Source organism: Salmo salar, chromosome 03 (assembly GCF_965601325.2).
Source record: "Salmo salar chromosome 03, fSalSal1, whole genome shotgun sequence".
Classification (NCBI taxonomy): domain Eukaryota; kingdom Metazoa; phylum Chordata; class Actinopteri; order Salmoniformes; family Salmonidae; genus Salmo; species Salmo salar.
Genome location: NC_138293.1, coordinates 37,594,103 through 37,615,505, shown reverse-complemented (window position 1 = coordinate 37,615,505; position 21,403 = coordinate 37,594,103). Strand labels below are relative to the sequence as shown.

General features: G+C 44.5%; 1 protein-coding gene across 1 annotated transcript in view; it reads right to left on the bottom strand.

Annotated features, from left to right (window-relative positions):
* The window catches only part of LOC106600280 (matrix metalloproteinase-14), a 38,499-nt gene extending 18,477 nt beyond the window's left edge, over positions 1 to 20,022 (bottom strand). The window contains exon 1 of the mRNA XM_014191589.3: positions 19,431 to 20,022. Within this exon, the coding sequence (XP_014047064.1) occupies positions 19,431 to 19,529 (99 nt within the window). The 5' untranslated portion in view covers positions 19,530 to 20,022. The remainder of the gene's footprint in view (positions 1 to 19,430) is intronic.
* Between the last annotated feature and the right edge of the window lie 1,381 nt (positions 20,023 to 21,403).

The following is a 21,403-nucleotide window of genomic DNA, read 5'->3' as shown; positions in this document are numbered from 1 at the left end:
CCAGCCATCACGGCTAGCCATTTAGACACTCACCAAGTTTAGCCCTGACCAAAGTCAGATTTACTATTACAAAAGTTTGATTACCTTTGTTGTCTTCGTCAGAATGCACTCCCAGGACTGCTACTTCAATAACAAATGTTGGTTTGGTCCAAAATAATCCATTGTTATATCCAAATAGCGGCGTTTTGTTTGTGCGTTCCAGACACGATCCGAAATGGTAAATCAGGGTTACGAGCACGGCGCAATTCGTGACAACAAAATTCTAAATATTCCATTACCGTACTTCGAAGCATGTCAACCGCTGTTTAAAATCCATTTTTATGCCATTTTTCTCGTAAAAAAGCGATAATATTCCGACCGGCAATCTCCGTTTAGGTAAACAGAGGAAAGAAAACAAAGCATTCGGTCGACGCGGGCACGCGCCTAAGCCCATAGTACTCTGATCGGCCACTTGCCAAAAGCGATAATGTGTTTCAGCCAGAGGCTGCCTCGATATCGTTCAGCTTTTTCCCGGGCTCTGAGAGCCTATGGGAGCCGTAGGAAGTGTCACGTTAGAGCAAAGATCCTCAGTCTTCAATAAAAAGAGCCCAGATGAACAACAACTTGTCAGACAGACCACTTCCCATATAGAATCCTCTCAGGTTTTTGCCTGCCATATGAGTTCTGTTATACTCACAGACACCATTTAAACAGTTTTAGAAACTTTAGGGTGTTTTCTATCCAAAGCCAATAATGATATGCATATTCTAGTTACTGGGCAGGAGTAGTAACCAGATTAAATCGGGTACGTTTTTTATCCGGCCGTGTCAATACTGCCCCTTACCCCCAACAGGATAAAATATTAAACTGTTTTTCAAAGAATTATAGATTAACATCTCCTGAATGCAACCGCATTGACATATTTCAAAATAACTTTACTGGGAAAGCACACTTTGCAATAAATTGAGTACAGCGCTCAGAAAAATATATCAGGCAATTACAGATACCCGCCATTTTGGAGTCATCTAAATGCATAAATAGCATTAGAAATATTCACTTACCTTTCATAATCTTCATCAGAAGGCACTTCCAGGAATCCCAGGTCCACAATAAATGTTGTTTTGTTCGATAAAGTTCATAATTTATGTCCAAATAACTCCATGTTGTTTGCGCGTTCAGTAAGCTACTAAAAATGTAGGACGCGTGAGAAAAATGTCATGACGAAAAGTCAAATTATTTTAAATTTACGTTCGTTCAAACATGTCAAACGTTGTATAGCATCAATCTGCTGCTTTCACCTGTATGAATGTGTTAGTATTGTGTGGTTGTTGTTTGGTCCCTTGTGCAGGAGGTCTCATTTCCAGGGCTCTGGAGAGATTGATGACGGAGCAGATGGTGAGATACGGACTGATTCCAAGTTCAGACCAGTGGGACGACAAATATCTACCGCCGAGCCTGGTGGAGGATTCATTCAATTATGAGGAACCCATGTTAGATGAGACCATCTTTAATGTTTAGGAAGACTGTTTCTTTAAATGAAGATCATAAAGCACATCCTAATCTGAAGGGTTATGATTGGAGATAGGCTTAGAACTGTCATCGATAAGTATGTGATGACAGTATATGCATTTATTTTCTTTGATGTCCTGAATTAGTTTGATTTTGTGTGACATTTCTGAATTAGTTTGATTTTGTGTGACATTTCTGAATCCAATGAAAATAGATGTGTTATAGTGTATGTGAAATATTTAGCCAATAGGGTGGATTGTAAGGGAAATTATATGATTAAAGGTTTGACTAAATGATTTCACCCTGAAACCATATAACTTTGTGAAATGTATTAGACTTATAAGTATTATTAATGTGTTAAAAACTATAATCCAATACTGTGTGTGAGTAGACTGTTTAAGACTAAGACACTGTTACTATTTCAAAATTAACAGGGCATAGTTGATAAGACGACCTTGTGAAAGGAACAGGAAAATGGGCCTCCCTAAGTTAGGGAGGGGAACAACTGCCCGAAAACGGCTAGGCTGGCAAAAGATAAGGAGACAGGTGGTCTGTGTACTGTGGAAAAATACAGCCGCCTAAAGCGGGGTGGAGTTCTCTACTGATGTAAGTTTATTTGTGTGTGTGTGTGTGTGGTAATATAAAAGGCTGTGTGCATTGTATGAATTTTAGAGCTCTCGTAAATAATCGTTCTGAGCATTGTAGGCTGGGTCTCAGTCTGTTTCTTTCAACCGGAACCTTACACCTTCTGGTATACAAACTGAGTAGTTAAATTGAAGTTCGGTTTAAGAACATTGATAACTTAATTCCCGTAACAACTAGGTCCTTTGCTGTTGCTCTGGGATTGATTTGCACTTTTCGCACCAAAGTACGTTCATCTCTAGGAGACAGAACGCGTCTCCTTCCTGAGCAGTATGATGGCTGCTTGGTCCCATCGTGTTTATACTTGCGTACTATTGTTTGTACAGATGAACGTGTTACCTTCAGGCATTTGGAAATTGCTCCCAAGGATGAACCAGACTTGTGGAGGTCTACCATTTTTTTGCTGAGTACTTGGCTGATTTCTTTAGATTTTCTTTAGATTTTCCCATGATGTCAAGCAAAGGCACTGAGTTTGAAGGTAGGCCTTGAAATACATCCACAAGTACACCTCCAATTGACTCAAATGATGTCAATTAGCCTATCAGAAGCTTCTAAAGCCATGACATCATTTTCTGGAATTTTCCAAGCTGTTTAAAGGCACAGTCGACTTAGTGTATGTAAACTTCTGACCCACTGGAATTGTGATACAGTGAATTATAAGTGAAATAATCTGTCTGTAAACAATTGTTGGAACAATTACTTGTGTCATGCACAAAGTAGATGTCCTAACCGACTTGCCAAAACTACAGTTTGTTAACAAGAAATTTGTGGAGTGGTTGTTAAACGAGTTTTAATGACTCAAACCTAAGTGTATGTAAACTTCCGACTTCAACTGTATCTTCCAATTTATATTTTCATATGTTTTGGCTTGCGTGAGAAGCACAAGGTCCACAGACAGGCAATGGTCATTCCAACGAGTAACTATACAAGTATTCAAACATAAACAGTACTCTTCAGTGGCTGTGTCCAGACGGATGAAACTAAGGCCAATTTGACCGAAGCTGACACACTGAAACCAAACCAGGACAAAATGGCACCATACAAAGACAGCTCAGATTTCACTCAAGCCCTTGTAGGGAAAAGCCCAAATCTTGGTAGACAAAACTTAACAGTGAAACTAAAAGCATTCTGTAGGTAAAAGATTAACCTACATCACTATAGATCTAGACTGGCCTCGCTTTCCAGGCTTCTCCTTGTGAGATTACAGTGTCTGGGGCTACACTAGAGAAGGGGCTGAATGATTACAGTATATATTTGACCTTGCATTTACCTGGAAGCTCATCAAACTCTGGTGCCTCCCTCTCTTTATCTGTGGCAGAACCAGTGGCTGGGTTCCAAACCTCTCCCATACATTTTCAGCTCTGCCCTTTCTATCCCCCACCCCCAAAACAGGAGTTGGAAACAACATTGTGGCTAATGTGAGACCCACCTATCTGATATTCTCTACTGAACACACCCTGACTTGAACATTGTCAATAAGCTAGCAATAAGTTAGCACACACCCAGGAAGTGTTTTTCACAACTTTAAAATATGGATTGTTTGGCTGCATGTTTGACCTTCAACTATTCAGCTCTTTTGTTGCGTTATCTATGTCAGTGTATTGTGAAACAGCAGTCAGTCAGTAATTTTACTGAGATTTTCTCTGTGATCCCATACAAACCAAAGGCCCCTCCCCCCATTCCCGTCTCTCTGTCGTCTTCTCTCCACACTCCTCCTCCCACTCTCCCTCTCTTTTATCTTACGGAAAACCCAGAGGCCTGAGGGTAAATAATTGTGAACAACCACACCCAGTGCACAGTCAGTACATCGTTAGTGTACAGTAACTGCCTGGTAGGTTATTGTACATGTTCCAGGAACATAATGAAAATATGAACAAAAACAACACTTTTAATTAACTAGTAATGATGTAATTTCAGCATTTTCTTTGTATCAAACTGTACTCCAGTTATATGTCAGCAGTTTCATTATACTGTGTGTGTGGGGGGAACTCACTGTATTACAGTATTGTAAATCCGTATGAAGGAGTGAGGTGGAGAGAGGTAGATGAGCATCATGAAAGAGAGGGGGATGGTGCAGTGTGTAATTAATGGGTTATGATGGTTTAAATATAATGGAGGTGGGAGGACATGTCTAGAGGAAGAGTTTGTTTCAGGACAAGTTTCAATTCTATGCATGGTATAAGGCCACAGCAGCGCTTTCACAGGCCACTATACCTTTTGTTCGTCTTTTATCTGGGTCTTTCATAGTGTATGTTGTTAGACTGTATTTAAAATGGATGTACGTGCAAAAGAGCCATTCAGTAACACTGAACACTTCTTTCAACCATAAGCCTAGTGAGTCCCACTCCTCCCATATATGATCCCATTGGTGGGTCCATAAAAAAAACATCTTTAAGTGTTATTCACTGTACGGGTACGCTACTTCTGACTGTAGCAGTTTTGATCACCGAAGCCAAAAGAGTGGGCAGTTATAGTGGTCCCTTTATTTACTTTAGTTGAGTGAGTCAGACCTAGTATTTAGACTTTTACATAAACAAAGTAACAAACGAATAGGCCTACACATTTTAGAGGTAAGGATGTTCCCTGACCTTAAAAATGAGTTTGAAGGATGTGTGTGCGTGCGTGCGTGTGTGCATGTGCACTCACGCCCCTGCATAGAAATAGAGAAAGATGACTGAATTACATTTCAAAGAACAAGAAAAAACGAAGTCAGTTGCTCCGTTTGCTCTGGGCCAACGGAAATAAAACTCTGGTCGACAGTGGAGGCGCCTTACAGGGAATATGTCTCAGTACTCCAGATTACTGATAAACGTAGTGTGCCCCAATGACTACACACAAACATAACAACTGATCATGAGAAAGAAGGCTCATAGCTCATAGCTAAATACACAATATACTGGCACAATGATCTGGCCCATACAAGACACTTGGTTTAGGAGCTACTGAACAGACTATTACAAATCAGAACACACACTCAAACAAACACATAATCAGAGTCATTAATCATAAATGTGTGTGTCTGGGTGGTGTTGCAACATTATGTGGATGTTACTGATTGGCCTCCCTGACCTCTGACTCTTCTCTACCTAAGTGTGTATGGGATTGCCAGCTGCAGTCTAAGCAAACAGTCCTCTAGCTAGCCAACGTCAACAAGATTGAGCAACAGATGAAGTAAAATCTGAAAAACATCCCACTGATGCCAAAGTGCTTTCAGCATTAGCCAATCTGTTTGCATATCTGTACTTCGTTATAACAGAGAATGCTCTGCTCAAAAGCAAAAACAAGAAAATGAAGGAGATGGTCAAAGTTTAATCTCCTTCATTATCGTATCATTACCAACAATTGGGGCCAGAGTTTTTTTTATGAATAGATGACTTGACCTATCATAAGGTAATAACTAAGATCTAAGAGTATTTCCTGTTCAGGTCATATGGTCAGGAAACTTTCCCTGTCCCTGGGATGTAGGCTGATGGCCATGTTTGTACCCAGCAGTATTGCTTGCGGAAGTGTACTATGCATATGTGACCTATGATTAACATGGATATAGCCTAATTGCACCTAAATTGTTGTGTTCCCAAATTGCATTATCACAATTACTTATTTTCTCTTCCTTCTTGTGGGTATGACCTCCTTCCCTCTTTTTCTCTCTCCTTCCTGTTGCATTCTGTCATCTCCCACTCATTCACATTTCCATCAGACTGGTTCCCTCTTTGTACTGGCTGACCCTCCGCCTTCCTCCCCCTTCCTGTGTCATTCGCTTTGTGTATTGTCATTGTCAGGCTGCAGGCGTATTGCCACAGTGAGACCAATACAAGGTGTTTTCAAGCAAAGAGGAAATCCTCTGCCCACTTTCTCGCTTTCCCTGGGGCCACAATATATGACACACCTACCTTCCATGCTCTGACTGGTACTATGGTCTTTAAACAGCTGCATTGAGCCCAGTCTAATTGGCTATTACACAGACCTGCAGATCTTGATTTACTGTTCATTTAGGGTATTATCTCTCTCTCAATACTAGTGAGCGTTCTGGTGCAAAGATTATGGCCAAACGTCACTCAAATTACCAGTAGTATTATATTTGGTTTGTTGGTGAGTTAACCCAAATGTAGAACAGAAACAGTGAAAAGCTGTCAATTGGAACTGAGTTGTTAGACTATAGCATTCCAAAAGTCTGATGGCACTGGCGCCCAAATAACATATGGCCCATATCCGTGGACATCATACCGGTAGGCTATATACCAGACTAGCTCAATTGCCAATTTCTCAGCCTCTGTGTATCACAGAAACACTTTAAATTAATAGCACACAAATGTTTATAATAAAGTGGCTATGGGTGAAATTTATATCTGTCCAAACATACAAAAACATCTATTTTGAAACATACATTTTGACTATAAATGTGTGGCCAGCTCTAGGATGAGTCTTGGTGGTTCCAAACTTCTTACATTTAAGAATGATGGAGGCCACTGTGTTCTTGGGGACCTTCAATGCTGCAGAAATGTTTTGGTACCCTTCATCACATCTGTGCCTCAACATAATCTGGTCTCGGAGCTCTATGGACAATTCCTTTAACCTCATGGCTTGGTTTTGGCTCTGAGATGCACTGTGGGACATTATGGGGACATTATAGACAGATGTGTGCCTTTCCAAATCATGTCCAATCAATTGAATTTACCACAGGTGGACTCCAATCAAGTTGTAGAAACATCTTAAGGATGATCAATGGAAACAGGATGCACCTGAGCTCAATTTCGAGTCTCATAGCAAAGATTCTGAATACTTATGTAAAAGAAAACAGTTTTTGCTTTGTCATTATGGGGATTATGTGTAGATTGGAGGATTTTAATTTTACTTTTTCAATTTTACAATAAGGCTGTAATGTAGCAAAATGTGTAAAAAGGGAAGGGGTCTGAATACTTTCCGAATGAACTGTAGGCAGTCAACGTTCAAATTCATCCCAAAGGTGTTCGATGGCGTTAAGGTCAGGGCTTTGTACAGGCCAGTCAAGTTCTTCCACACCAGTCTCGACAAACCATTTCTGTATGGACCTCACTTTTGCACGGTGGCATTGTCATACTGAAAAAGGAAAGGGCCTTCCCCAAACTGTTGCCACAAAGTTGGAAGCACAGAATCGTCTAGAATGTCATTGTATGCTATAGCGGTAAGATTTCCCTTCACTGGAATTAAGGGGCCTAGCCCGAACCATGAAAAACAGCCCCAGACCATTATTCCTCCTCCACCAAACTTTACAGTTGGCACTATGCATTCGGGAAGGTAGCGTTTTCCTGGCGTCCACCAAACCCATATTCATCCGTCGGACTGCCAGATGGTGAAGCTTGATTCATCACTCCAGAGAACCCATTTCCACTGCTCCAGAGTCCAATGGCGGCAAGCTTTACACCACTCCAGCTGACACTTGGCATTGCGCATGGTGATTTCATGAAGCTCCCGACGAACAGTTCTTGTGCTGACGTTGCTTACAAAAGCAGTTTGGAACTCGGTAGTGACTGTTGTAACCAAGGACAGACAATTTTTACACGCCACGTGCTTCAGCACTCGGCAGTCCCGTTCTGTGAGCTTGTGTGGCCTACCACTTCACGGCTGAGTCTTTGTTGCTTCTAGACTTTCAACTTCACGCTAAGAGCACTTACAGTTGACCGAGGCAGCTCTAGCAGGCCAGAAATTTTAAGAACTGACTTGTTGGAACTGTCACAACTTCCATCGAAGGTGGCTCCTTTCCCTGTTCGGGCGGTGCTCGGCGGTCATCGTCGCCGGCCTACTAGCTGCCACCGATCCGTTTTTCCTTTTCGTTTGTGTCTGTCTGATTTGTTTACACCTGTGTCCTGTTAGTTGTTTTCGGTGGGTTTATTAACCTCCGCTGCCTGCTATTCTTTGTGCGGGATTATTTGCTGTTGTTGCTCTGCTGGGGGGGTGCGTGTTTGCGCCACGGGTTTTTTTCCCTCACGGTCGTGTTTTACCGTGTGTAGAGTATTTTGGAGTAGAGGTTTCTCCTCCGTGTGTTATGTTTATTTCCATGTGTGTGGCGACTTCGTTGGGTGTGTTTTCCCACCTGTTGTTGTCGTGTTTGGGACGTTTAATAAACTATTGTGCTCTGGAAATTCCTTGCTCTCCTGCGCCTGACTCCTGCACCTACCTCTTCTTAGGAGGAACGTAACAGGAACATTAATTGTTCAGAGGAGACTGCGTGAATCAGGCCTTCATGGTCGAATTGCTGCAAAGAAACCACTACTAAAGGACACCAATAACAATGGACATTAGATCAGTGGAAATCTGTCCTTTGGTCTGATGAGTCCAAATTTGAGATTTTTGGTTCCAACCGCCGTGTCTTTGTGAGACACAGAGTAGGTGAATGGATGATCTGCGTATGCGTGGATCCCACCATGAAACATGGAGGAGGAAGTGTGATAGTGTGGGGGTGCTTTGCTGGTGACACTGTCTGTGATTTATTTAGAATTCAAGGCACACTTAACCAGCATGGCTACCACAGCATTCTGCAGCGACACACCATCCCATCTGGTTTGTGCTTAGTGGGACTATCATTTGTTTTTCAACAGGACAATGACCCACATCACACCCCCAGGCTGTGTAAGGGCTATTTGACCAAAAAGGAGAGTGATGGAGTGCTGCATCAGATGACATGGCCTCCACAGTCACCCGATCTAAAACCAATTGAGATGGTTTGGGATGAGTTGGACCACAGAGTGAAGAAAAAGCAGCCAACATGTGCTCAGCATATGTGGGAACTTCTTCAAGACTGTTGGAAAAGCATTCATCATGAAGATGGTTGAGAGAATGCCAAGATTGTGCAAAGCTGTCATCAAGGCAAAGGGTGGCTACTTTGAAGAATACATTTTTTTGGGGGGGGGGGATTACTAGATGATGCCATGTGTTTTTTTCATAGTTATGTCTTCACTATTATTCTACAATGTAGAAAATAGTAAAAGTCTTGAATGACTAGGTGTGTCCAAACTTTTGACTGGTACTGCGGAATGTAAACAATTTGACTGTTACAAAAGGTTAATAAAATAAAAAGTGTTAATGGTCGACAGACATTATACCAATTTGGCACTTTAAAGCTAAAAATATTGTATGTTATTTGCACTTAAGGTTAACAGTAGGGCCTATTGCTTCATATCAGGTAAGAGCATCACAATGCATAGTTTCAGAGGATATTGCCAATCTAACTATTCAAAAATGGATTGCTGTGTTCAAATGGGCAGCAGGTAGCTTATCGATTAGACTGTTGTGCCAGTAATCTGAAAGGTTGCAAGCTGAATTCCGGGAGGTGAAAAATATGTCGATGTGCCCTTGAGCAAGGCACATAACCCCAATCACTCAAGGGTAGCTGTTAACTCTGATGAACCTGGCAATAAGCCAACAATCCCTGTTATTTCTTTTCGAGTGACCTCCCAAGAGTTGTGCGGCGATTTGCACGCTCAGGTCCCATCCCAGCATGAGCAACAGCAGTCGGGCATTCCCTCTATCCGAAGTGCCATTCCTCGACCACGATACCCGCAAAGTAAAGAAAGGCCCGGTTAGTAAAGGCCCGGTTTAAAAATATATAATTGTTTAAATAGCCATTTTCATTGATGAAAGCTGCACATTCTTTACTTGCTTCTAAAGTAAAAAAACGGATTTATCTGTCTAAATGGCAAACTCGTTGACTGACATGATTGTTACGCGGAGTGGAACAGGGGAACCCAAGAGCAGACTCAGATGAGGAGACTGGAATGAAGTAACCAAGCTATTTATTGAAACACAGGGGGAAGATGGAATGCAGGCCAGGGGAAGCTCGGGCGGGTTGCAGGAAACTAGGTGCGGAGGCTGAGGCTGGAGCGACAGGGGTTGGGACAGGGTAAGCAGGTCTGGAGTGGAATCCAAGGGAGCAGTAGAATGGGGAGTCTAAGGCAGAGTAGCAGGATGAGGAGATGTGGGACTGGAGACAGGGACCCGAGTGGGCAGAACTGTATCGGAGAGGAAAACCGTGTCAGGCAAGGAAAACAGGCACAACAGGATCTAAATAGTAAAAAAACGGCTAGAAACGTGGACTGACTGAGCAGAGATTATGAACTGGCAGTGTGGAAGTGGCAGAACTGAGTATTTATAGAGGTCTTATTATGGAACAGGTTGCAGCTGGTGGGGATCTGCTCTGTCTCCAGCACACATGTCTCTTCACACAGAGAGAGGGAGAGGGAGAGAGCACTGGGGGAGTGGCGGCAGGTCAAGGAGATACAGGATGAGCAGTAGAGGGTGTGGCAGGAGCACCTTGACGCCCGACCAGGCTTATCTGGGTGTGAGGTATAGAAATCATGTAAGAGGGATGGGTCCAGAATGTGATGGCGGGGCACCCAGCAGCGCTCCTCTGGCCCGTATCCTTCCTAGTCCACCAGGTACTGCTTCCGTGACCTCGACGGCGCACATCCAAATGCCGCCGGAAAGTAAAGGGAGGATGGTCATCGATGAACCGAGGGGGTGGAAGAGCTGCTGAAGGAGGAGACAGAGGACTGGAGCAGACAGGTTTAATCAGGGATACATGGAAGGTAGGATGGATCCTGAGAGAGGCTGGGAGTTTCAGGCGCACTGCAGAGGGGTTAATGGCACGGTCAATTTCAAAGGGACCACTGAATCGGGGGAAAGTTTATTCGATACTGCCTTCAATGGGCGGGTTGCCCATTGATGAGAGCCATACCTTTTGACCTGGGGTGTAGACCCGCCAACGGTGGCTTGGGACTGGGTCATCGGAGGCACGAAGAAGGGCAGCCCGAGCCTTCCTCCCGGTACAAAGACAACAGCGCAGATGGTCCTGGACAGAGGGAACCGCAACCTAAACCTCTTGGGCGGGGAACAAGGGGGGTTGGTAACCCAAAGCACACTCGAAAGGTGACATACCTGACGAGACGTTGGTGAGGGTGTTGTGGGCATATTCAACTCAGGGTAGCTGAGCGCTCCAGGAGGAAGGGCTAGCAGAGGTCAGTCTCCATCTCTTAGTTGGCCTGTTCAGTCTGGCCGTTGGTCTGGGGGTGATATTTACATTTTACATTTTAGTCATTTTAGCAGACACTCTTATCCAGAGCGACTTACAGTAGTGAATGCATTTTTTCTGTACTGGTCCCCCGTGGGAATCGAACCCACAACCCTGGCATTGCAAACACCATGCTCTACCAACTGAGCCACACGGGACCGGAATATATCCAGAAGAAAGACTGACATTGATACGAAGAGCTGAACAGAAGGATCTCCATACCTGGGAGGTAAACTGGGGTCCCCTACCGGAAACGATGTCAGTAGGAATGCCATGCAGACGAAACACATGGGATACTAGCAGGTCCGCAGTCTCCCTGGAGGACGGGAGCGAAGTGAGCCACTTTGGAAAACCTGTCAATAATGGTGAGGATGACAGAGTTACCGTTAGATGGGGAAAGGCCAGTGACGTAGTCCAGAGCTATGTGTGACCAGGGGCAACTGGGTATGGGAAGAGGGCGCAGCAGCCCGGAAGTGGGTTTAATGGAGGTTTTGTTCCGAGCACAAACCAAGCAGGCTGAGACAAACTCCTGGACATCTCTCTCCATGGTGGGCCACAAGATGCGCTGACGCAGGAAGGCGAGGGTCCGGTTCATACCAGGGTGACAGGTGAGGTGAGTAGAATGGCACCACTGAAGAACATCAGAGCGACCACAATCGGGAACAAAGACCGTTACCCGGGTCAGGCTGGTTCTGCTGAGCCTGGCGGATACGGGACTTGATTTCCCAGGCGACGGCGGCAATGATGCAGGTGGATGGTAGAATGGCTTCTGGCTTGGTACCCGTGTTGTCGGTGGTGAACTGGCAGGAGAGGGTATCAGGCTTGGTATTCTTTCAACCGGGGCGATAAGTGTGTGTGATATTGAATCTACCGAAGAACAAGGCCCACCTAGCTTGCCGGGAGTTCAAATGTTTGGCAGTCTGGATGTAGGACAGGTTTTTATGGTCAGTCCACATGATGAAGGGGGGGGAGGGTGACAGAGCCCTCCAGCCAGGGCGCCATTCCTCAAGAGCCAGCTTAACTGCCAGGACTTCCCGGTTTCCGATGTCAAAATTCCTCTGCAGGTGAGAGCTTATGGAAAAATAATGCACATGGGTGGACCTTCTGATCAGAGGGGGAACGTTGAGATAGAACAGCACCTACCCCGGTGTCAGAGGCGTCCACCTCCACAATGAACTGGAGTCCTGGGTCGGGCTGAGTAAGGACCGGAGCGGAGGTGAAGCGACGCTTAAGTTCCAGGAATGCTGCCTCTGCCTCAGGAGTCCAGTGGAATGGAGTGCAGGTGGAGGTGAGAGTGGTTGAAGGTGCATTCAGACGGCTGTAGTTGCGGATGAAACGTCTTAAAATTTGCAAACCCCAGGAAACGATGTAGCTGCTTCAGGTTGGAGGGCGCAGGCCACTCTGACTGCCAGGACCTTGGCGGGGTCCATACGTAACTGTCCCTGTGCAATAATATAACCCAGGAAAGACACTGAGGCAGCATGGAACTCACATTTGTCAGCTTTAACAAAAAGCTTATTCTCCAACAGCTGTTGAAGAACGTGTTGCTGGTGAGCCTCAGGGTCCTTGGGGGGAAAAAATCAGGACGTCATCTAAATAGACAAAAACGAAGCGTCCAATCACATCCCTCAGCACATCATTGACTAGGTTCCTGGAAAACAGCAGGGGCGTTAGTAAGACCAAAAGGCATGACCAAATACTCAGTGACCCAGTGGTGTGTTGAACGTTGTCTTCCACTCGTCCCCCTCTTATGCGGACAAGGTGGTAGGCATTCCGGAGATCGAGTTTGGTAAACACCGTGGCACCATGGAGGGGGGCAAAAGCAGAGCTGATGAGTGGCAAGGGGTACTTGTTCTTTACTGTGATATTATTCAGCCCACGGAAGTCTATGCACGGTCTCAGTGACCCATCCTTCTTCACAAAGAAAAACCCAGCACCCACCGGGGAGGAAGATGGCTTGATAAGTCCTGCAGCCAGAGAATCCTGGATGTACCTCTCCATAGCCTCTTGCTCGGGACGAGAGAGGTTAAATAACCGGCTACCGGGATGGGAAACTCCAGGCTGGAGGTCAATGGGGCAGTCGTAAGGCCGATGAGGCGGCAGCAACAGGGCGTGGTGCTTGCTGAACACAGGAGCTAGATTGTGATACTCTGGAGGAACTGATGACAGGTCCGGAGGTTCTGGAATGGACTGGGGCACAGACAAGGCAGGGGCAAGGGCAGAATGTAGACAATTAGAGTGACAAAATTAACTCCAAGTGGTTCCCTTTCCGGTGGTCCAGTCAATTCAATCTGTGGGTTGTGTAGCTTTAACCATGGATGGCCAAGAACCAGGGTGGAGTAAGGACAGTCAATTATGTGGAAACTGATCTTTTCCTGGTGGTTTCCAGAGATGCAGGATGACAGGGACGGTTCTCACAGAGATGAGCGAGGAGCTGTCTGTTGAGAGCGTTGGCGTCGAGGGGTGAATCGAGTGGGACAGTGTCCAGGCCCAACTGGTTAACGACGCCTCGGTCCAGGAAGCTCCCGTCGGCACCCGAATTGATGAGAGCAGACAGAGGAAACGCCTTGCTCTGCCACACAAGGTTGCCTTCAAGCAGGGGTCTGGGGGAAGATGGGCAGGTGATTTGGCTCAACAGTATATCCCCCACTACTGCCGAGACCCCTTTTTGCTGGACGCAGGGAACAAGTGGAGACAAAGTGACCAACCTAACCACAATAGGCAACACCTAGCACCGATTCGCCGCTGCCTCTCCTCTGGAGAGAGACGGGCCCGGCCGAGCTGCATGGGTTCAGGATCAGGAAGAGCCTTGGAAAGGGATGCAGTCGAAGAAAGAGGACAAGGTGCTGAAGCAGATGTTATGGTGCATGCAACCCTACCTACTCTCTCCCTCCGACGCTTATAGAGACGGTTGTCGATGCGGATGGCTAGAGAGATGAGTTCATCGAGTCCATCAGGCTCATCCCTGGACACCAACTTGTCCTTGATGGTCTCAGTGAGCGCGTTTTGGAATGCTCCCTGAAGGGCCTCATTCCAGCCGCTCTCAGCAGCGAGGGTGCGAAACTCACATGCCATCTCAGCAACACTATGGGGGCCTTGACGGAGGGACAGGAGTCGTTTAGCGGCATCCTTACCACAGACCGGGTGGTTGAAGACGTTCTTCATCTCCTCTGTGAATCTGGAGTAAGAGAAGCAGATGGGGGACTGTCTTTCCCACACCGCTGTGGCCCAGGAAAGTGCTGCTCCATCGAGGCAGCCAATCAAGAAGGAAATCTTAGCCCGTTCGCTAGCATAGGGCTGTTGCTCAAATACTAGTGAACATTGTACTAAAAAGGCTCTGCAGGTTGCCATCGTAGTGCTCGGGAGTCGGAACAAACGGCTCCAGGGGCGGAGAAGAATCACTTGGGGACTGGTTGTGAGCTCTGGGTGAAGGTTCAGCCCTGTAGGTCAGACAGGATCCGTGAAAACTACTTTATGTGGGTTTGGTCATGTTGCTTGAGCAGGGCGCCTTGGCCGGCGAGGATTTGGTGGAGAGGATCTGAGTCTGCTGGGTTAATCTCTTTGGCCAGATCATACTGTTACGCGGAGTGGAACAGGGAAACCCAAGAGCAGACTCAGACGACGAGACTGGGATGAAGTAACCAAGCTATTTATTGAAACACAGGGAGAAGATGGAGTGCAGGCCAGGGGAAGCTCGGGCAGGTTGCAGGAAACCAGGTGCGGAGGCTGAGGCTGGAGCGAGAGGGGTTGGGACAGTGTAAGCAGGTCCGGAGGTGAATCCAAGGGAGCAGTAGAATGGGGAATCCAGGGCAGAGTAGCAGGATGAGGAGACGTGGGACTAGAGACAGGGACCAGAGTCAGAGCGGGCAGAACTATAGCGGAGAGGAAAACCGTGTCAGGCAAGGAAAACAGGATCTAAATAGTAAAAAACGGCTAGAAACGTGGACTGACTGAGCAGAGATTACAATCTGGCAGTGTGGAAGTGGCAGGACTGAGTATTTGTAGAGGTCTTAATTATGGAACAGGTTGCAGCTGGTGGGGATCTGCTCTGACTCCAGCACATCTGTCTCAGCCCACACAATCACACACACAGAGAGAGAGAGAGGGAGAGGGAGAGAGCACTGGGGGAGTGGCGACACAGGATGCGCAGTAGAGGGTGTGGCAGGAGCAGATGTAACAATTATCAGTGCTTCAGTTCCCTCTGAGAGATCTTCTTTCTGCTAAATTGACAGTCTAATCTAGGTCAGGGAGGGGCAACTTTGATGGAGGTGGGGGCCACAAAAAATCTGAACTCATCATGAGAGGGGTGCAGTGATTTACGGGTCTACATACCCACATCCATACCCACACTTGCAGTCTGAGTCGGCCCTAGCCTTTTTTGGGGCCCTAAGCAACATTTTGTTGTGGTTCAGGTATGTTAATCCCCGTTTCGTTCCTTTTGCATCCGTTTAAGAAACGTTTTTCAACAGAATCGGCGCAATGAATACACCCCTGATCACATACAGTTCACTTTCATAGCAGCCACATTCAAACAGCTTGTTGTATATATAATTCCTTCTAGCATCAATCTATGTGCTCTCTTCCTCTCACTTTTACCCTTTGCTTGTGGACTTCATTGCACAACACATCAGCTGTCTGTGACAACTCAAAAAAGCATTTCCAAGCCAAACCTTCATATCATGACCGCTAACCGCTACACACAGCCTACATCGTTGTCATGTCATAGTCAACATAGTTACTAGAACTAACGTGTTAGTAAACCCCCTACAATCATGCAGTACAGTGTACAGTCAGCAACAAGCAGTTTAGCAGTTACACCGGTGGGCCCCAGTGGCAATACATTTATAAAACCAAAAGCTTACCTTGCCTTGGAAGAGTTCCAGTGTTGAATAGCCATAGTCAGCTAGCTAACATAGCATTCCTCTCTATTTGAGCCAGGTGTTTGAGTAGGCCAAACTAGCTAGCTGCATTCGATGCTAGCTAAGTGACAGTGAGAAAAATATAGACTACGAAATATAGATAGCTCTCTCTCCTGCTTATCCTTCATTTTTGAATAAATTATTTGTTCAGAATTGTTCAACTATTCTCTTTCTCTTTGAGTCAACTACTCACCACATTTTATACAGTTCAGTGCTAGCTAGCTGTAGCTTATGCTTTCAGTACTAGATTCATTCTCTGATCCTTTGATTTGGTGGACAACATATCAGTTCATGCTGCAAAAGCTCTGATAGGTTGTAGGACATCCTCCGGAAGTTGTCATAATTACTGTGTAAGTCTATGGAAGGGGGTGAGAACCATGAGCCTCCTAGGCTTTGTATTGAAGTCAACGTACCCAGAGGAGGACAGAAGCTAACTGTCTTCCGGCTACACAATGGTGCTACCCTACGGAGTGCTGCTGAGGCTACAAGACCTTCATTGCAAAACAGTGTGTTTTAATCCATTATTTGGTGATGTGAATATATTTTAATATAGTTTTATTTAATGTTTCAGTTATTTGTATTTTTCTGAAATTCACTGAGGAGCATGTACTGGTCTCTTAGTACATTTAGCAAGCTAACTAGCCAGCTAACTAGTGATTAGCATTAGCGGCTAACAAGATTTATTTTAGTCACAACTTGCTAAGAAAAGACGAACTAGCAGACAGTAATATAGGTCTAATAGAGTAATTGTAGAACACTTGTGGGAATCAGAATTATTTTCACCAACATCTTGTTGCATTTACCTGACCATGCAAACTGCAGTGAACAGCAAGAAAGTGTTTGTGACTCCGAGCAACTGCTCTCATCTTGAGTGACAGGGAGCTGGGATTGGTGTGGGAAGCGACATGCAGAAGGAGGGAGAAAGACGACACAACTAGCAAACGGAGTAAACTATAAAAACTGACATTACACCCTCCTGAGTTGCGTATCACATCGGTTAATGTAAAGTAAAAACCCAAACTGGTCCATGTATCAATACCGATATATAGTAAAATACGATAAACGCCCAGCCCAAGGTGAGAGAAAATTTAACAGCTAATTTCACACAAATTATGCCATAGGGTGGAGAGAAATGTTTGCGGTTTTTAATATGATATCTGAGTGACAATGACTAACAAAATCAATGTCGGTAATTCGACCATGATTACTACAAGTTTAGATAGCTGGCCGCTATACTAATTTACCATTCTGAAACATTTCAGCTGACATGAGCTAATTGAGTGACTGTCAGTGACTGATATAACAGGAGAAAAACAGCTGATGCACAATCACATTTCAAAATTGCACCTTGTGTATTATATTATTCCCGACTGAATTCCAAAATATTATATCATTTTTTTATTTGGAAATTCTACCGCGTGCCAACAAAAGTCAGTTTCCCATCCCTGATGTAGATAAATTATTCTTTCCATTTGCACAGCTGGAAATGCAATCCAGGCCCCTACAGTATGCTCAGATTACAGTTCAGGCGCCAGCAGTCAGATGAAAAACATCAAAAGGACATTTGACATCTACAGTGATGTAGTCAGAGCTTCATGTGACATGATTTAGTTGACTGTTTTCATAATGATCTAGCTAGCCGACTGTGTTTTCCTAAATGATAGATGTCTGTCAGTAGGAGTATGGGGTGCGTGGGGGTTTAACATAATGGTGACATCCTGTAGTCGAAACAAAATAACTTCATATCTCTCTGACTAGGGATACTGACCGCTGGTGAGTCCTCCTCCACTGCTGACCATCAGTTTATCATCTCTTCAGACACAGCCCTTCTCTCTGTAAAACTCCCTTCCCCCAGTTCAACCCTAACTCAGGACAGATGTCAACAATTATATTTCCGCATTTCTTTGAAGTTGGGTCCTACCCGCAACTCTAAATCCCTTATCCTTTCAGAAAGTGCCTCTATACCTGACCACAATACAGAGACCATGGTATTTCTCCCCATTTGCCTTCTTCTTCTCTTTTTCTTTTATTTTGCCTCCTCAGCATTTCTAAATGTTGTCATGTGAGCCATCATCATTGTGGTCTGCGTCCTTTAGCTGAGGTCAGAACCATCCCACATCACCCCAGTTCTACTGACAGTCTGACATCCCAGACCTGGGAAATTATTTCCTTGCTTTTGGGGTAGAACTTTTTAACCCTAAAAACACCAACAAGGGTACATTTCTAAACCCATGAGGTCAGAAATGTAACAAATTCAAAACTCGTTACCAACCAAAAACCCCAATTTACCATGATTTCTGTGTTAATATGGAGGAATTCAAAATGATCAATTGTGTATACTAGTGGTGTGTGGCTAAGCTGGCTATTGAAAACGTTGTGATAAAAGCACCAGATTTGGCACAAAGGTCGATGTATGTACCCTGAAAAGATATAGGCATGGAGCCACCCCAGATTTGGCCCCTGGGGAACATGGCAGCCACTATAACTCAAAAATAACTCTTAAATGTCAATACATATTTAGCTTCCAGTCAATGTCTCTATACCAAGTGGACAGTCTGATGTTTCAGATGCAGTTGGAACTGAGTTGATAGACTATAGCGTTCCAAAAGTCTGATGGCATATCGCATATCGCCCATATAGGTTTGACATCTTAGGTCATACCGTTAGGCTATAAAAGTTAAATAAATAAAAAATATATATATATATTTTTTAAATATCAGATTAGCTCAATTTCCAATTTCTCAGCTCTGGGTGTGACAGAAACACAACACTTTAAATGAATAATACACAAATGTTTATAACAATTGGCTATGGGTGAAATTGATCAAAATATCTGTTCAAAACGTCTATTTTGAATCATCAATTTTGACTATAAATGTGTGAACTGTTTAAAATATATGCTTACTTTGCAAAATTGAAACCATTTACTTAATCAAATGAAAAGTCTTACTGCTTGACAGACAGTCTCTCTCTGCAATCATTACCAATTTGGCTCTTTTAAGATAAGAATAAGTTATTTGTGCTTTTATTAAGGTTAACAGTAGGGCCCATTGTTATATATCAGGTTAAAACATCACGATGCATATTTTTTTTTCTACATAGTTTAAGATAGGATATTGCCAAGTGGTTAGCCTAGCGTTGTGCCAGTAATCTGAAATCCTACGGGTTCCATTCCGGGAGCCGACACGGTGAAAAAATGTTCGCTGTGCCCTTGAGCAAAGCACATAACCCCAATCACTCCAGGGTAGCCGTTAACTCTGAGGAATCTGTCAACAAACCATCAATCCCTGTTATTTACTTTCGAGTGACCTCCCGAGAGCAGGCTATGACTCACTCACCTCTGGTTTTTGATACTGTGGTTCCGCTCCTTGCACGCTCAGGTCCAATGCCAACACGAGCAACAGCAATTGGGCATATGCCTCTACCCGGAGTGCCATTCCTCGACCACGACACCGGCAAAAAAACTACCAAATAGGCCCTGTTTTTCCCTGAATCACTTTTCCTTGATTCTTGAAGTTGCTACACCGGTAGGAAGAACGCTTCCAAATGCAGAATTATGGATCAAAAATATAATTGTTTAAACAGCAGTTTGCGTTGATGAAAGCCGGACATTCTTTACTTGTTCTAAAATCAAAACCAGATGTATTTGTAAACATAAACTGAGGAGTAACTTGATTAAAGAGCTGCGAGAGGTTGCATCAATAATTTGGCATCCAAAGTTTTAACAGCTCACATTCCACAATAATTATAAACGACGACCTTGTTTCTCTTTGTCGCAGTCTCAGCGTTTTAGGCCTATATATTTATTTGCAGCTTCCCCTAAATGTTCCTTGTGTCGGGATGGTCGGGATGTTTTGATTCTTCTTTCTTCACCCCCTCTCTCTCTGCCACACAGCAACTGCTAGCTTGACAGTCCCGCGAGGCCTTTGCTAGAAAATAGTAAAACCTCCCCCTTCAACATTGGCCCTTCCCTTCTGCTTTTGCATGAAGGGGTATGGTCAGCTTTTTAGCTCATCACCTTGGCAGAGATGTATGGCTGTCTTCTGCTAGGGAAAATGGTGCCCAGTCAGCCTCTGTAAGCCTACCTCTGAGTAATTACTTTATAAAGGAGTTATTACGAGTTAGTAAGCATATCACCAACACTGTCTACAGTCACACATCAGGTCATTCCATGAAAGTATCAATACATGAGATAAATGTTTATATATTTCAAGTATTATGCAAATAGGCATATCGATGAACAAGACTCTCACATTCTTTCTGAAATGTTCATCGGTAGCCAAGTCTGGGGACATGCTCAAATGTTCTGTGATAGAAGATCGTTGCTCCCAGATAAATGACACAGTTATCATCAGGCAGGCATACGCAATGGTAGGTAGTATGGGCCGTTGATATTTTTTAATGAAAGAGGGTAGAGGGGTCACCTCAGCCTCACCCTCATTGGGGTCGAAACAACCAGATGCATCCGGGTTTCAAGAGAAATGGAAAGAGAGCCTGCAACAAGATTTCCGCTTTTGGACGTTAAAAAGATTCTCCAGTAATGTTGTATACTTATTATCTAGTAGTTCTGAAAGTAGCACTCACAAGTCAAAAGTGGTCCCTGAAAATAGAAAACTACGTCACATATGTTCAGATATGTGCACCATGTCATTGCTCTTTCTCTCTCTCTCTCTCTCTCTCTCTCTCTCTCTCTCTCTCTCTCTCTCTCTCTCTCTCACACTCTCTCTCTCTCTCTCACTCTCTCTCTCTCTTTCCCTGCTCTGTGTGCATTTTGCTAGCTGTAACTCAAATGGTGAGGGGCTGTACCTCCTTGACTGGAACTAGAATTGTATGGGAGGAAAATGTAGGGAAAATGGCGCTGAACAGATTCCAGTAAACAGTCGCTTTCAAACTAGGGATTTCGTGGCTAATTGAGGTAAAACAGAATTGCTCATAGATTATGCATGTATGAACTACATATTGGCACATCCAGCCCAAAGAGGGAGGTTTAAAAAAGATTTACTCGTTGGCAAAATTCCAGAGCATGTCTGTAGCCGTTTACACTTGTACCCGTATACGGCTTGATAATCGTAGATTTGGGGACTAACAAGCACCTAAATAGGAAGTGGCTGTACAGTAACATGCTATACATGATGTCAGAGCTCTGGCTCTGCGCTTCAAAGTGCTGTATGGGTTTTGACTGACAGACGTTCTGCACTTGAACACTGCTCACGACAATACATTTCCTCTGTCCCTCCAGCTAATTGGGCAACTTTTGCTAAATGTTTGTTGTCTGAGTGAGGGAAATGCTGTAAAATTAAGAGGACTATGT